Source organism: Lissotriton helveticus, chromosome 8 (assembly GCF_964261635.1).
Source record: "Lissotriton helveticus chromosome 8, aLisHel1.1, whole genome shotgun sequence".
Taxonomy (NCBI): domain Eukaryota; kingdom Metazoa; phylum Chordata; class Amphibia; order Caudata; family Salamandridae; genus Lissotriton; species Lissotriton helveticus.
In genome coordinates this window covers 103,054,601-103,072,783 of record NC_136069.1, presented here as the reverse complement: position 1 = coordinate 103,072,783, position 18,183 = coordinate 103,054,601, and the positions used below count along the sequence as shown (strand labels likewise).

The 18,183-nt window shown below is 43.1% G+C and overlaps 1 protein-coding gene across 1 annotated transcript in view; it reads right to left on the bottom strand.

Moving 5' to 3' along the window:
* STYXL2 (serine/threonine/tyrosine interacting like 2) overlaps positions 1-18,183 on the bottom strand; it is a 169,362-nt gene that overhangs the window by 46,791 nt on the left and 104,388 nt on the right. Inside the window, exons 3-4 of the mRNA XM_078656691.1 lie at positions 13,517-13,611; positions 1,925-2,156 (exon numbers count right to left, since the gene is read on the bottom strand). Of these exons, the coding sequence (XP_078512817.1) occupies positions 1,925-2,156; positions 13,517-13,611 (327 nt within the window). The remainder of the gene's footprint in view (positions 1-1,924; positions 2,157-13,516; positions 13,612-18,183) is intronic.

Sequence of the window (18,183 nt, the reverse complement as noted above, 5' to 3'; positions counted from 1 at the left end):
AATTGGGGTGAAGAAATCAAGGAAATGCTGTGAGCATACAGAGGAACCTCTAATGACACCACAGGTTTATACCATTTGGTGTCAGGAGAGGTGTAAGCCCTATTACCAGGTTGGACTCATCAAGTTAAAAGCAACAGTTGAGAATGGTTAATTGGTATTCTGCTAAAGTAAAAAAGAAAATGAAAAGAGCCCAAGAAGTATATAAAGCACAGTATGACAATCAACAGAGATTGAACCATGTTGTCATTGAAGTATGGCAATTGGACAGTCAGTGGAACTAGACAAGGCTGCAGCACTAGCATTTACCAAATAACTTTGTGTCTGTCCATCCAGCTAGGATGTATTATGTGGCAAATTATTTAGCAATTGGGCAAATCCAAAATGATGTGGGAAATGCTGATGGTGCAGACACCAATACCAAACAATTAAAGCTGAAATACCTAAATTTCTGTTGAAAAAATATTGTGTTTTTAATTGAAATTGCTGTCATTTAAAATGAACATTAGCATTAGTTTTAGGCTCTGCTTTACTTTTAGAATCTGGACACAAGGATAGAGTCACTTTTAAGGGTTTGCTCTAGTCATATGGTTAGGAGTGGGTGTAAGGTCATTCTCAGACTTAGGGTTGGGCCTGATTTAAGAGTTTGGCATGCACAACGATGATGGATATCCCATCTGCTTTATTACAAGTCCATTATATACTATAACACTTGTTGCAGCCGCGGGCCGTGGAGGGAGTTACGGTGGGGTAGGGAGGTGGGGAGGGGGAGGGGCAGGGTGGAGAGGGCTAAAAACCGGCATATGGATAATTACAAGTAAGTAAACAATGTAATCAATAAAACGAATTTCGTATTGCGATGCAGTGCACACTACGAAATTAGTTTTATTATTTAAATTGTTTACTTACCTGTAATTATCCATATACCGGTTTTTAGCCCTCTCCACCCTGCCCCTCCCGCTCCCCGCCTCCCTGCCCCACCGTAACTCCCTCCACGGCCCGCGAATGGTAATTGGGTGGACGGGATGTCCGTCATGCTTGTGATGCAGTAACCCTCTGCCAAGCTATAATCAAGAGCCCTTCGTCTCAGGACCAGGGATATGCTTAGGTTAAGGTGAGCATTGGGCTGATTTTCAATGTGGGCTCAAAAACGTTACTTAAAATTTGTATGCATTTCAGGAGTCTATTCTTGGGACTATAATCATAACCATTGTGATCATGTTTTAGGCATTTACTTTTTGATGTTTTGTTTTCAAAATAATTGGTTTAGGAATTACGACTTTCAACTTTCAGAGATACACTAACTTCCTCATAAGTTCTGGAAGTGGAACTCCTTGACAACTTCTATAATCTAGGACCTCCAGAGATATTATAAGTGCAAAATGGCGGCAATGTGAATTTTAGCTATGGTGGCAGGGTTGATCTCTGCTTTTGCCTATGCGGTATGCAGTCTCAATAGTGGTAGTTCTTTGAGCAACAATTGCACCAAGACGGAAATTGGGAGTTTTGTCACCATTATGTCTTCTAAACTTCAAAGCTAAATAACTTGAATACACAACTTAACTCTTAAACAAGGTTTCTTGTTTTAGCAGGGTTGCAAATAAACAATTTACTTCGAGTAGTGGTATCAACAGAGTCCCTATCATTAATGAAAAAAAGTTGTAAAACTCAATCTGTAGTGTGACATAAACTTTGGTAATTGAAAGCTTACTCAACAAGCAAAGTGGTAATGGTAGGTAGCCTTCAGTAGTAGAGCCGCTGCTATTGTTTGCACTTTTTGCAATGCCTTGTATTAAGAATAGGCCCCACAGTGTCCTATGTTGTCAGAGATGCCAGTTTCTGGGCAGCCATCTTTGTATGGGATATCACTAAAATGTGTTTTCATACTTTTCATCCCTCCTCCCCTATCTCCAACACCTCTACTCACTTTTCTGCTATGAAGACATTGGGCCAGACCTCATCCACCTCATTCAATGGGGCCTCGAGGCGATCTTGCATGAGCACCCTCTGCAGGTCCAGCACACAGGGAGTGTTGAACAGGCTTCTATCATCAATTTTCTCCTTGATCCGGTTGTACAGGTCTTCCACCATCAGCTGCTCGGCGGATTCCATCATTTCCTGGTGCGTAGAAAGTGGCTTCACCTCCTTCGACTTCAACTCTGGAATAAACCCTCACTGTCAGTAACAAACATCATCATGCCCCACCTTCCTACAAGTCACCACTCCACACAAGAGACATTAAGGATCAAACCATAAACTAAAACTGAAAGCCATTTGCTATCATATAAATTCACTTTTTTGATGACTGCATTATTCCCTGATATTGGTTTCTAGCTTTCTAATCAGAACACTACATTTTAGCTTGTTTTCTCTTTAAACGGAATACAAGTTACAATATTTTTCTGTACTGTATAATATATACTTTAGCGCTTTTCTTGCTTAATTGCATCGTTGAGTTCCTTCTAATCCCTCACACCTGAAAACATTGTCACAAATGATCATTCTTTGAGTCAACCACATTAATGGACTGCAGATTAGCCCTTCATCATGCTTCCCTGGCACATTCTTAATTACTAAAGGTGAGTCCTCAATACACGCCACCTGATTGCCACCAACCTCCAAATATAGGAAACTATATTTTTGACTACACCCCTGAGGTAGGGTATGAATCTAACCCAGACTCATTCAGCCCATCTGTAGGGATGGATGCCTTGTTTGAGTTGGAGAGGGTGTCATTGGTGTCTCTCGTCAGCAACAACAGTGGAGAGCCCTGGGCAACGCTAGTTGCATGATTCAGGAACTTTGGTCCTCTGACAGGCCATCTGGTTCCTACAACTGGAGGGAGCTATCACAAGCCCCCTGGCATTTCATGTCATGCTTTAGGTGATTGGCAGGCAGTTCTACTTCTCATCACCAACCAGGTGCAAATGTTCTATATCAGAGGTGCTTGTGGGTGTGATCTGCGGAAGACCGCAGATGGATATGCACTGACACTATGTTGTATGGAGCCACAGAGGGCCTTGGGCGCAAACCCTGGTGACGTTGTATCACACAAAGGTTTCCTAGGAAGAGTACATTACACTTTTTTTTACCGATAGCACATCGTCCATGGAGTTAGATGATTTTAGTCCCGACACCAGGATACTTTGAATCATTCAGAATACTGGCTCTTCTGGATGGACCTGTTGGCAACAGTTGCCATGGATTGTCTGGGGTTCCCCTGCAGAATTTCATATGCCCTGTCCCTTTAGCCTATTCTTCCACTGGAAGATCCCCAACGCCTTTGTGTAGTAGTTGAGCGGATGAAACTGCAGGCCTCCAGAGGAAAGTGTTGTTTATAGGGAGGGATGATCTGCATACAGGAGTCTCAAACAATTGCAGAGGCTCCCAACGCACAAGATGTACATTTGCCACTGGCCGAAATCTTTGTCTTGCGGCTCCTCTAATGGTTTACATCCCCGTTGAGGCAGTTGATCCATTCTCCCTTACAGTATTGTTGGATTCTCAAGCCTAGCAGAAGATTTGCTTTGAAACTTTGGAAAAACGCCCTTTTCATTTTCTATCAGCTGTGGTGTTATTCTTTCTTGCCATCTCTTCTCTCTGCAGAGTTGGGGAATTTTGTGCATTTCTTCAACATGAACTGTATCTCAGATTGCTGACAAACAGGATGCTAGTGCACCTTGGGCCATTTCATCCTCTGTTTTTCACCATTGACCTTGCCCTCAGGAAGCCAATCTTAGCCACCTTAACATATGGGTATATTTTGCTATTTATAAAGAGGTGGTCCCTTTACCTTCGTCATTTGATGGCTGCTGTACCCTGGGATCATGGTATTGGGAAAACACCGGGGGATGTCCTTGAGTGACAATAGCAAAGCAGCCACATGGGCAACCCTCACACCTTCATTTATAACTAATATTTTTTGAAGGGGGATTACATTGCAAACATTTTGACCCCTAGTATTGAGTTTTATACTTGTTGATAATTATTCTTTGAATTGTAATAAATCTTAGGTGGCATATGTTGCCTTGGTTTGAATATTCCTTTGAATTAATCACTGCTAAATAAGTAATATATCAGGGCCTGGAAAATGCTCCAGTAGTCATTACTTTAGTCTAATCGACTTTGCCATAATTGCCGCCACCCTTCCCTCCTCGAATAGTTGTGTGTCACTAAATTGAAGTCAATATTATCCTATAAAAATATCACACCAACCACATACTTTTAAGTCCACATCTGCTTACCTTGACAATATAGGAGCTCATTATGACGTTGAGCGGAAAGTTTCCGCCAGACCCCTTCTCTGATTCTGAACCGACCTACTTGCGGTCGACAGTTCCACCCGACCAATCCCGATACGACTGAACACAGTTCGGTCAGAGTCCCATTGTTTCCTTTGGGAGCCTGTGTTCCGACCGACAACTGGTCGTACCACAGGCTCCTATGGGGAAATGGGGTGTGTGTGGAAAACCCTGCACCCTGTCGCAGGCACCCCATTGTGCCGGCCCCACAGTGTAGGGTTTTATAGGGGTGTTCCTTAGGTACCTCCCTGGCCCCCAACCAGAGGCTGCAGGATGAAGGGGGCCTTGCTAGATGCCCCCAAAGTCAATTTTCGAAAGCCTTTTCATGTCGGACAGGCCGATTGGGAAAGACGGTTGGAAATTGACATTGTAATCGGTTGGTCAGAAACGGTGTCCATAGAGGTGCACGACGCGGTTCCGATCAACATGGATACTCCGAGAGCCAGTCGGAACCGATTAGGAATGAACCCATGGTTTACTTTCAGACTGTGAACATCGTAATAGGTCAAGTGGATCGCAAAAGAGTTGCGACGTGGCCTATGAAATTCCGACTGTCGGGCGGAGGCTTTCCGCCCAACATCGTAATGAGCTCAATAGTCGTAGTTGATATAGTGAATGCAACAATTTTGTCATGCTGTGTATTGCATACGATCATTCAGGTGTTTCTGGTTATTGCCGATTTATAATCAAACTGAACAATTGAAACAAGCTAAAGTTGTTTTCTTTGGAGTTTATATTCAACCCGCTTGCCTGTCTCATTGGCGGAGACTGACCTCCAGCAGTGACAGCTGTGACGGCTAAGGATCTGACTAACAGTAATAAACATGACTGCTAAGTAAATGGGCTAAACAATGAAATAACTGTTATGTGACCATATGTTTTGCTATGTGGGCAATGATCTTCAATAGGAATACTCTTGTCAACAGTGGGCATTGCTCTTTCATGTCATGCATCAGTGATGAGCCATTCAAACATGACCAGATAGAGGAACTATGGCAACAGAGAACTTGGGTTCTAATCCCAGCTCAGGCATATCACTGAAAATCATTGTCTTCTGGCAAATCACTAAAGGCCTGATCTTGAGTGAGGAGTATGATTCTAACTAGTCAGGGCGAGACAGCAACTAAAATACTCAGAGCCTTGACACAGTACCTGTACTCCATCTAAAGATGTCTGCTGGCTCTGCGGACATCTCTATCCACTAGCATGAACCGCGATCAAGGCAGTTCCTGTTAAATTGTTAAAAGTTGGATGAACGGATGGATGGGTCTGTCAAACAATACTCCGCCCGTGAAACCTGTAACCTGTTTTTGCTCTAAAAAAATATTTGTTTCAACATGTTATCCTCAAAAAAGCAAAAACTAATCACCCCCACATCATAGAAGCTATCTCCTATTGTGTGAGAGTTATGATGTTTCTTACACTGTTCCTCACCGCCAGGTTTAACCTGGAGGTGACTAACAACCTAACAAAATATATAACATCGTCCACTCTAAATCAGGCGGGCAGTTATATGTAAACCTGCGAGGGGCTGTCGGAGTAGTATGTAAGCGGAAGAACTGGAGTAGGCTCCATCGCTGACATACTTAAGGTCCGTCTGCCTGTAAATCATGTGGGCGGACCGAGGGTTTGGCGGAGAGGGTACTTTGTCACAGTTGCGATGGAGTACCCTCTGCACGAAACTCAAAATCAAGCACTTAAATTCCATTGCCTAAAACTGTAAATATGTGTGAAATGCAATTTTAAATGTTTTTTTTCTTCAAGTTTTATATAGTGTGTACTCGACCTGAAGGTATCAGAGCGCTTTACATGAGCACCAGTTGTGTTGCAGACGGACACATACATTTTTGTTTAGGCATGGGAAGATTGAGGGTCATATGTAGGTGGCCCAGTTCCGGTCGGAAACGGTGAAATTCGTTTAATTTCACCGTAACCGACTGGTATTTATGCATTTGTGATGTAGGGAGGATTCGGTATTAAGGAATCGGTAAATACCGATTCCTTAATACTGATTCCTTATGGCCTTGCCTTTAAGGAATCGGTAATACCAATTCCTTAAATGCAATGTAGGTAGCGCTTAAAATAGTGCACCTCAGCCTTAAGGAATCGTTATTTACCACCAACTCCAAGTTGGTGGTAAATAGCAATTTCCTTTCAAAAAGCACTTTTTTGCTTTTTGAAATGTGCCACGTGGAACACATCCATGCCCTTAGAGCATGCATGTGTGCCACATGTGCACACATGCACATTTCAGGGGTGCAACAGGGAGTCCTTTGGACACCATGGCACCCTTGGAATACCTCCCGGTATTACTGATTCGGTAAAACCGAATCGGTAATTTCAGAATGTCTTCACATTCATTCCTATGGGCCTCCAAGCCCATAGGAATGAATGGGTAGGTATTCGTTATTACCGAATCTCAATTACCGATTCGGTAATAACTAATATTAAGGATTCCGTATTTTATACCGAATTCTTACCTATATCTGGAATACCGATTCCTAAATACCGAATCGGTAACATTCAGTATTTAGGAATTGGTATTTCCATGTTACCTACATATGGCCCTAAGTGATTTGCCCAGAATCACAGGGTGCTTGAGCCTCCTGCCAGGACCTGCTTCCACAGCTTCAAAGTCTGCAGCTCTAGCCATTAGGCCACATGAGATACTACTATAAAATTCAAATGTGTGAATTCTCAAAAGAGTGATACGCCTTTGTATTGTCTCCTATCGCCCCCATTAATGTACGGTGCTTCGCTGCTCCTAAATCTAGGTTTCTAAAACATACATATAATATGTAGAGATACAGACCTGGCACTACTCTGCTAGCTCCTTTGTATTCTTTCTAAACAAGCTTAAATGTGTAAGAGATGCGCCCTCCAGAACCACACATCATTTCTTATGTCTAATTCTTAGACTTAGGGCTGGGCCTCTCCCGTCTGCTTTATTACAAGTTCACTTCACTAAAAATGTCTAAGTTGTTATAACTCACACCCATACTGAATTAGTTTAGATCACTGATGCAAATCTGTTGCTCTTCCCAATGGCCTGATTTAGAGCTAACGTAATTATTTAGGAATTTTTTTTAAATAATGTCATACAAATTTTGTTCTGCAAAATAACAGGTTCACTATTTGGTGCTGAAAGAGAAATCGCTAAATTTGACAGAGGAAAGGCAGAGAAAGTGGATGATTTTTAAACAGATATGTGAAATTTTGCAGGCCAGACTTTTTTTGTCATGCATTCACTATGCAAGGCATTCACTATGCAAGGCACCAACTGATAGTTTGGATTAAATATGTGCAGAGATTCCAGGTGACCGGAAATACCACTCCCCATTGGCATTTCCACATATTTACTCCTATTACGAGTTAAGTCCCAAGGATTGTAAAATAACTTGTGTGCAACCAGAATTAGCCACCACAATTACTATCTGTTCTAAGCAGCTGCAAAGGTGTATGGGGATGGTGTTATAAGGGGAAGTGGAGGAAGGGTGGTAGGGCTGGGAATATGAATTCTGCCCCATTGCATCTGTTATTTACTGTCATAGAAAATGTCTGCAATATGATATAAGTGTAAAGTTACTTTCAGTGGTGCATTTGAATAATACGTTTTCAAAAAACAATTGCACAGGTACGTTTAGCACTGGACAGGAAGATATATGCTCTACTCGAGGCCCCTTGAAGCTATAAGAATGGTTTGGGTGGCAGATACTAGTCATCTTTAATGTGTACTGAATTAATAAAAAACTCTTGCTGGGTTCATCTCTAATTTAGACAAGCAGCGCACCATGTCATAAGTGTTGACAATTAAATGCTGGTGCCGAGCAACCACCGGCTCAAATTAAGCACTGCATCTACAAATCTATACGTTTTAGGCATGGCCTGACTTTCCAGCCTAATGTAATAAAAACAAAATAGTTAAAAAACATAGATAGATAGATAGATAGATAGATAGATAGATAGATATATCTATCTATCTATCTATCTATCTATCTATCTATCTATCTATCTATCTATCTATCTATCTATCTATATATATATATATATATATATATATATATATATATATATATATATATATATATATATATATATATTATTATAATACAGAGAGAGCCCAAACCTTTGAGGCGGGTAATCTCAGGAACCACAGCACCAATCACAACACCCAATACAGCGTTGGAAAGGGCAGTTGCAGCAGAAGGACATAGGCTATGCAGACGCCCACCATATACATTTAAAAGGTAAAAGAACCGTGCCAGCAAAGTAGTCCCTTGTGGGCGTGTCTGTGTTGTGCTGAGGGCATGTGCTGGGGGCGTGACAACCGCTGGGGGCGTGTGGTACGTTCTGCCCTTCATGCCATGTCCCATATCGTGTGCTGTGGGCGTGTGCTGGGGGCGTGGGCGTGTCCGGGGCGCGGGATTACGGAAAAAAAAGCGAGCGTTGTGCCCAATATTTCATTGGTTTTTCTTCCCAGGTTCTGTACATTCCAGCTCCGGGTGTCCACCCTGCTCCCTTTAAATACCCCTGCACCCCATAATCATAACCCACCCTTACTCCTTAAAATACCCCAACACCCTTAAACACTAACCCATCTTTTTTTTTTTTTTTTTCAAAACCTTTATTGGAGTAAGCATAGAAAAGTACAAGAATGGGCCTACAACCTCACGGGCCGGCCGCTAATAACAAGGCAAAATGCATGTAAGAAAATATACACCCGTGGATAGGTACAGTTCAAGTACAGAGCGCTACTCTATAGACATCACAGAACAATTTGTATTTTTATTTTTTACAAAAAGAAAACATAAACACTAAAGGCGAATGGACGATAAGTAAGGTCAGCCCAAAGAGCGGAGGGGACGGTTCCACGATCAGGAGAACACACCCAGAGCCCGGAGGCTCCAATCAAGTCGGGGAGGGGGGGGAGGGGAGCAGCGGGGAGAACCGGAAGTATAAAAAAACTTTACGGAAAGGTTCCGGGAACTCTAGTCTAGGGAGAAAGGACAATCTCAGCAGTGTTATCAAGGGGAGGGGTGCAAATACCCCCACGATATTCATTCCACTGGCCCCAAACCTTCGTCCACGCCCTGGGTCTGCCCCTGGCCACATAAACCGTCTTTTCACGAAACATGGACCAGTCCATATTGTCCTCCCACCTCGAGAGCTCAGGGGGCCTGGAAGCGCCCCAGAGTTGCGCGACATCCCGCTTCGCAATCATGTAACCAAGGGTAGCCCATCTGGTCTGGGCCACAGAGTAGTCAGTGGGTTCCCATACATTCAACAGACATCTGCGAGGCTCCGGTCGCAGGGCCACCTCCGTAACAGCAGTCATCACTTCAAGCACAGCAGTCCAATAAGCAACTATAACCGGGCACTCCCAAAGGATATGCAAAAAGGTCGCACTCAAGCCACATCCACGCTTGCATAGCCCATCCGAAGAAAAGCCCATCGTAACCAGACGCGGACCAGTGACATAGACTCGATGAAGAATCTTAAGTTGAACCAAACGGAGACGGGCAGGAATGGCCACCTCCTTGGGAGAAGAGAGCGCCGATTGCCAATCCTCGTCGTCCAGTTCCAACCCATCGGGAACCCAAGCCTCCCGAAGTCGGATCAGTAAGTCCACCCGATTATTAATCAACTTCTTGTAAATCAGAGAAATAGTACTATCGGGAAGATGCCCATCAAGGACACGGTCCTCGAGGGGGGAAGAGTCAGGCAAGGCCTCATCAGGAGCCAAGACTGAGACGAGGGCATGTCGGACCTGCAGGTAGCGAAAAAATTCCCTACCACTCAAACCATATTCCGCCTGGAGGGCCTGGAACGACTTCACACAACCATTCGAGTACACGTCACCCACCTTACAGATCCCAATCACATCCCAGCGGTCGAAACCCTTGGTAGACCAGAGTCCGCCCAAACGTTCGGATGCATAAAGCGGTGTCGCTAACGTCAATCGATCCTCCCACCCCAAACTCACACTCGCAGCCCGCCACACCGTTACTGCAATCCTGGATGGGCCCACAAGATGGCGCCCGGCCGATCGGGAATAAAGCGCTCTAGTAAAGTCCCCACCTGGAAGCTGGAGTCTGTCCATCTCGAATGCAGGATTACGACCCGGGGAAAACATCACATGATTAATGGCAGACAACTGGGAAGCCCAATAATATCGCTTGATATCGGGGAGCGCCATGCCCCCGTCATACCAGGGGATGGTGAGCTTTGCGAGTGCGATACGGGGTCGCCCATCCCATATCAACTCCCGTTGAAGACTCTCAATCTCTTGGAAATAGGTCTTAGGGATAGCGTCATAAGAGTTGTGAAGCGCGTAAAGGAATCGCGGCAAGGACATCATTTTAAACAGGGCCGCCCTGCCCAGCGGTGATAAAGGAAGCTTGCGCCAATGGGCCACATCCAATCGCAGTCTAAGCAACGGTGGGAGGAGATTATGTTCAAAGCGGAGCGTCGGGTCCAACGTAATAAAAATCCCTAAGTACTTGAAGCCCGAATGGACCACTTGAATGGGAAGTCTACTCGGCAAGGGGGGCAAAACCCCCGAAAGAACATATACACAGGACTTGGCCCAAAACACTAACCCATCTTAACCATATAAATATACCATGTACCCCAAAACCCAAACCTATCCCTAAACCCTAAAAATACCCCTGTACCCCAAAACCCAAACCTATCCCTGAACCCTATAAATACCCCTGTACCTCAAACCCAAACCTACCCCTGAACCCTAAAAATACCCCTGTACCCCAAAACCCAAACCTACCCCTGAACCCTAAAAATACCCCTGTGCCCCAAAACCCAAACCTAGCCCTGAATCATAAAAATAACCCTGTACCCCAAACCCAAACCTACCCCTGAACCCTAAAATACCCAAGTACCCCGAAACCCAAACCTAGCCCTGAACCCTAAAAATACCCCTGTACCCCAAACCTAGCCCTGAACCCTTAAAATACCCCTGTACCCCAAAACCCAAACCTACCCCTGAACCCTAAAATTAGCCTATACCCCAAAACCCAAACCTAGCCCTGATCCCTAAAAATACCCCTGTACCCCAAAACCCATACCTATCCCTAAACCCTAAAACTACCTCTGTACCCCATAACCCAAAACTATATCTGAACCCTTAAAATACCCAAACACCCCAAAACATTTACCTCAGTACCCCAAAACATATACCCCTATACCCATACTTACGTTATCCAAACATTAAAAAAACCATGCTTTTACCATTCATGCATTTACAACGAATTTCGTTGTAAATGTATGCGTGGTAAAAGCATATAAAATGTAATGCCATGCGTTATAATGGCATAGCGGAGTCATGGTACTTTCGTAATGAAAGTATGCAGAGTGATGGTATGCGGAAAGAAAGTTGCGGAATAATGGGTGTTTACCCTCCCCCGATACATTGGTGGCACGGCGGCCCACATCTCCAGCAACATACTCATATTTTTTCACCACCGATTTGAAAAATGCCCAGGTCTCTCTCATTGATGGCCAGCACCGACATACACTTTTAGACACACCTCTCGCCGCAAGTTCTAGAATTGCGAACTTTAGAGCTGGGGAGTTAAGTTCGAATATCGGCATCAGCTCAACATCCTGTGATTCCAGGCAAATCGCTTTGTCTCCCCGTGTCTACCACAAATGAATGTGTTCTTCTGTAATGTAAATTGTGCTCATGCCTTGTTGTCGAGTTCGCGCTATATAATATTGCAAGGAAAAATAAAGTAGGGAAACTCGAGTTCACACACTACTGAACGCGCACTCTTAAGTGCATCAGCAGTGCACTGTGAATCGGAGCGTTTCACAGGCCTGTCACAGATAAGAAATGCTATCAAAACGAAATTCTACAAAACAATATACTACTGGCTGGCAGCAATTCATACCCGGACAACGTCGGGACGGGCTGCTAAAAGATATCAGCGATTCCCAAACTTTTTCGACCTGCGGCTCCCCTGACCCAATGGCCGCTGCCCGTGGCTCCCCACTGTTACTTTTTTGGGAGGGTGGGTTGGATGTAAGCCCGGCTTCAGGAGTACTTGCATTTTTCTCCCTGAAAATAATTGGGATGAAGCTATTATAATCATATATGCAGGGTGTTTCGTATTACTAAGGGGACGCCTCTAATAAAATATTCCTAGGTACACTTCTTTGCCCACGCCTTTTATAGAGTACCCTCTGAAAAATGTTTTTATCCCACTTACAGTGCTAGATAGCATCCCATGCATGTAGGCCCCATTACCAAAGTGTTTCTGCTCTTGAAGAATATTTGCGTGCACTTCCATTTCTACATATTTCATAAGTGCCAACACACCAGTCTCAGCAGGATGACTCATGATTTTTTAAACAACATACAGCTTTTTCTTTGCTGTCTCCTCTATAAAATTGCCTCCAAATCAATGCAAGTAAAATAATTTCCTCTGATATATTTTTTTTAAACGTCCCCCTTTCTTGCTTCCAAATGTTGGCATTATGCTGTATATGGTGATTTACTTCCCTGGTGTCAAGGAGAGATCAGGCCTGTCTGGAAAAGTGTGTGTACTGAAAGAAATGTGTACTGGAAGTACCTACGATTCAAGCACAAATGCTTAATAATACTTAGTGTGTTTAATAGACAGGACAACTGTACTTTCCTGATAACTTGCATTGGTGTAAAATGCATTTGGGAAAAAAACAATTAACAAGTCTAACACAATAATTCAGGCATCTTCTGCTTACTTTGGGAGTGGTGGAAAGTGGGGATCCAGTGAAATATGGAGGTCATCTCCCTCGACCTGCCATCAATTAAGCATTCCGTTTACAGCTTTAGGCATGTTACTTACAAATCATCGACATCATGTGCTTAAGTCGAATTAGTTTAACTGAAGCCAACAGACCCTTCAACATTAAATGCATTAGAGTGCTTGATGTGCAGCTCCCCAGGCTAGGTTTGAGGGCTCCCCAGGGAGCCACGGCACAGAGTTTGGGAACCACCACTTGTAGGCAGCCAAATGCCTAATTTTGTTTGTTATATTTTGTGCAATATGCTTGCAATAACAATAAACAATGAAAACAATTACATCATAGCACTAGCTTGCCAAGGCCAGGCATATTGGGTTTGCATAGGTTCTCTTGGTCTTTAAAGGTTGACACTGTACTCTCTTTTCGTCCTTACAGTCATGCTGGCTGGGACAAGGACGGCGAGAAGCGAAGCTTACCTTCGTTTATGATCTGCTTGGCAGCGACAGCAGACGAGAGGTGGATGGGCTCCATGAAGATGCTCGCGGTGTAGGAGTCTGACAGCAGAGAGTACCTGTCAATCAATCCAGATTAGATGGAGACCATTAGTTCTTTCCAATCACCCTTTAAACATGGAATACAACTCAAAGCTTGATCACCTTTTCAGGTACTTTATTCCCAGTTGTGTTACTCGATGAAATACTACTTCCAGGGAAGCTAGACATTACTATCCCTGGTGGGTTCTCTTGTTTGTCTCTAGTGTCACTAGCCCAAGACCAAAGGAACTAGTGTTCTGCAAAGGACCAGTCAGCGCGACTCTCCCACAGTAACTTGGGTGAACGCTGAAGGACACATCTCGGAGATGTATAGGTTTTGGTCCTGCTACAGCGTGACACTCTATACTGCACAACAATGGTCAATGGTGAGTCTTTTAAAAATAATACAACTTTACAATTAGGGAAATGCAGTTTAAAAAATATATAAACACAAGAGGTCTTAAGGTGTTATCTATATGTCTGTCTGACTATATACAGAGTGTAATATGCTACTTATTACCATTGTATGTGAAGGCTAGAGTGGGCATGACGCACCCCTCAACAATGGTGACCAAAAGCATGTTACATTCTGCAAATCCGCATACAAGGTTTATACCACACCACTGCTTCCATGTTTATGTTTTTCAAAAAGATATTTAACCAAAACCAGGATACAGGGGTTTAAACTGTGTAGTAATGTAAACTCACACTGAAGAGGCCTTGCACTCTCAGGAGAATTATTTGTATGTGTTCAGTAACTGTAATATACATTACCTACGGCAGGAAACAATGTTCTTGTAATATCAACTTCGCTCTGCTGTGTAATAAATCGCATTTTGACCTTGCGCTGGTGTGATTTATGCTTGAATGTTCGTCTATTACTTAGAAAAATTGAATTAAATAATGTATCATCGAATAACATTTGCTTTCACTGTTATTTACTTTTTTGTATTCACCATCAGTTTTGCCGGAAGGTCTGATGCGAGAGTGAGGAAAGCTGAAAAAGATGGCTGCCGATGACCTGTAGATTGACAGGAAGTACTCAATGCACGCGGGGGGAAGGCGGGCAGTGCTTACACACAAGGATTGACCATTGAAAATGCTGTGTTTTCAATCCTGGTTTTTTTTCAGTGAATTTTGATTATAAATCTCATCAATTTTGGATGTCCAGTAGTTGGTGATATTGGATAGTTAGGAGCATATTTCCTAACTTAAAATAATAACTAATAAAACTGTCACTTTTATCCAAAACAGTGAAATGCTGAGAGGGATATATGAGATGTGTCTTGTTCCTCTGGGTCTTCTGGGGTGTCTGGATTCTAATGTCTGTGTGTGCAGGGGTTGTGATATTGATTGATTGTTGGACAGAAAGGTTCTAGAGATCACTCCTTCCTTAGGAGGGTGTACATCTTGTGTATTTATCTGAACATACTACCCTGGCTGCACCTGACCGAACTCGTGAGTGTAGGGGCGCAGACGGCTTGCCTCTAGTGTGCCAGTGGCCGTCATTGTACAGAAACCTCAGGCAACTCAGAAATATAAGTTTAGCAACTTATCTACATAAAAAGGGGTTCACAAAAATGTACTTCTGCTGTACCTTCAAATCATATTTTTAGGTCTCGACCTGCCAATGCGCATGCGCATTGCTGTCGAGACATATAGATGGCACGCAAATCCTACCAAGAGGGTTTGGATTGCGGATTCTCCCCAATGCATGTGAGGCATTCAAGCGCGAAGCTTCGCCAGCGCGCGCTTGGCCTCACTTCTCACACACAACCCATATGCTCGTTCCCTCCCACTCGCTCGCACCCCTGCTCCCCCGCCCCCCATCCGACTTGAAAGCAAGCCACTTGCACACCACCATTCCACCATTTGTACCTCGCATCACTTCAAAGGCTCCTCCCATCAGATTCCAAAGGAATGCCTCCCCCGCCCCCGCCACAGCAATGCCGAGAGCTTTTTTATTTTTTTGTTGCAGTGACTTCTGTAATCCCGAATTTAGTTTTGAGTTCACACGCTCAACATGCCATGCCCGCTTTCACTTTCAAAGCATTCAATCATTTTAAACTCCTCCTTTGTAAAGTTCCTACTGTTAGCTAAAAAGAAACTCAGAGATGTAACTATTGTAAATACTTAATTGGTTGTAAAGGATATTTAATGCCATTTAAATGATTTTAATCTGGAATATAACTTTTAAATTTTCTTTTAGTTCGAAATGTTGTAAGATTTTAAATAATCATCACAATAAACTACCTTTGTACCTTTGTACTTTCAAAGCAGGGACAATGGCGGCTCTCATCATGACTCTGCACCAGCCCTCACACTCCCTCTTACCATAACTCCCCTTCTTTCTGAAACTGCTTTGCTGCCCTTCCCGCCCCATGCCGTTCCTTTCATTTGCATTTCTTAAGTTCACCGCAGTGATTTTGGGATCAACGGTGTCCGCGGGCTATATGCTTACCTTTCCCTCCATAAAGTGTTAGTTGATTTAATTAACTCCTAGCTATTGCCTCACTATACTTGTGCGGCAATACTATACTGTATGCAATCAGCACACATCGGGCAACACCTAACAAGCTCCATATGTTTTCGCTTGTTAGTATGCTGGAAACCTTCATTAGGTGTTTTTAAAGTACATCTAGGGATTCGGTATTTAAATGCGTTAAAGCCGCATACGCATCTAGACATTAACCGCGTAACTAAGCAAGAAGCTTCAACCCTTCTCAAAGTGAGACACTGATCGGTATTTAACTTTTATATTTGTTATTGATGTGATTTAAAAAACAAAACAAAAATCTGGGGAGTACCCTTAAAGCAGTGGGATTGGTGCAGCTCATCATTTGCCCCTAAAGTGTTCATTTAGCCGCATTACAGTCGTGCCGGTTTTATGAAAACTAACGAGGTATGTTTTATAAGGATAAACATGTAAAATAGACTAATTCGTTTTTCTCCTTAATTGGGACAGCTGCTATCTATGCTTTAGCTGCTCTTTGTGCTTTTGGTTTTGTTAATAAATGTTACAATAAGCAGAAGCCATGCTCAGAGAGCATTCACTTTAAGCGCTTTTATTTTCATTTTTCACATTCGCAAATCAATTTATTTATTTTCAGAACCCCCACAGCAGCTTGTTCTTCTCCTATCCCGCAATCACCTTCTTCTGCTGTTCACGATGATAGAACTTGTTATATAGAGCTGCAGCACTTCCCAGCTGTTCCCGGCTCTCCCCCCTCACCTGGACCTTGACGACCTCTTTCCCCCTCAAAGCCACCCCTCTTTTCCCCAACGATGTCAGCTTTCGCCCCCACGGCCTCCTTTTTACGGTGGGGGCGCCCCCACCCCCGGATCATGGCTCCGTCGACTCTGAACGGTGCACACTCAGCAGCAACAGGGACAGATTCAGCACAGATATGGGATATAGCAGGATATCAATGTGCACACAACAGTGCACCTCTCCATGCACCATTATACAACAGTGCACAACCCCATGCACAACTTTTAAGTTTCACCTCATACAGTCAATTGTTTTACCCACCCACGCACCCTCCCTATTGTCCCCTCCCTCCTCCCTCGTGTCCTGCATTGCGGTGGTTCACTGCTTGTAACGCCCTCGCAGCATCCTGTAAAGTAGGACACCAAACACTAGGCTCAACAACAAAGGCTTTGACGTGCACAGCAATCTCAGCTACGTCACAGGTTTATGTGCATTTATCACAGTGCACATCTCCGTGCACCATTATACAACAGTGCACAACCCCATGCACAACGTTTAACTTTCACCTCATACTGTCAATTGTTTTACCCACCCACGCACCCTCCCTCATGTCCCCTCCCTCCTCCCTCGTGTACTCCACCAGTTCAAACTGAACATAATCTTCACAAAAGTTATTTACAAAAGTTTAAGCTATTGCCATTATAAATTACAATAACTTTAATTTAAGTATGAATTATTAAAAGCCATTGTTATTTGCAATATCAATACATCTAAGTCACGTAAAGACAACACATATTGCATTACAAATGCTATAGGTGTCACATTTGCGAAAGTTAAAACTATTGGCATTGTAAATGACAAAGCTATTAATTTCGCTATTTTGAAAACCAACACATAAATAAAAAAATGTATTATTTACAATATCAATAGCTCAAACTTTCCTAATGCGAGACCTATTGCATTGCAAATGCTTGTTTATTATTGATAACTGGCAAAATTTAAAAACATGATAAAACATAAAGTTACATCCTAAATTCAATTAGTGCAAATACTGCCTTTAGAAAAGCCACATCATATCTTACCCATCTTTCACCACACATACCCTCATACATACATCTCACCCAGATATGCAGACGATATACATTAAGTTTTCTGTAGCACTCGATTCATTAGCATACATCTTTTGGGGTTTTGATACATGAATTCTAAGGATCATTAGATGTTATTTTGACATTGATACAACAAATCTCTTGTTTTCCTTTTTCCAGTGGCTGTACAGATGAATTCTAAAAATCATTAGATATTATTTTGACATTGATACAAGAAATCGTTTTCCTTTTTTTCAGTGTCTGTAGGTCTCGAGTTTTTATAGATGAATTCTAAAAATCATTAGATATTA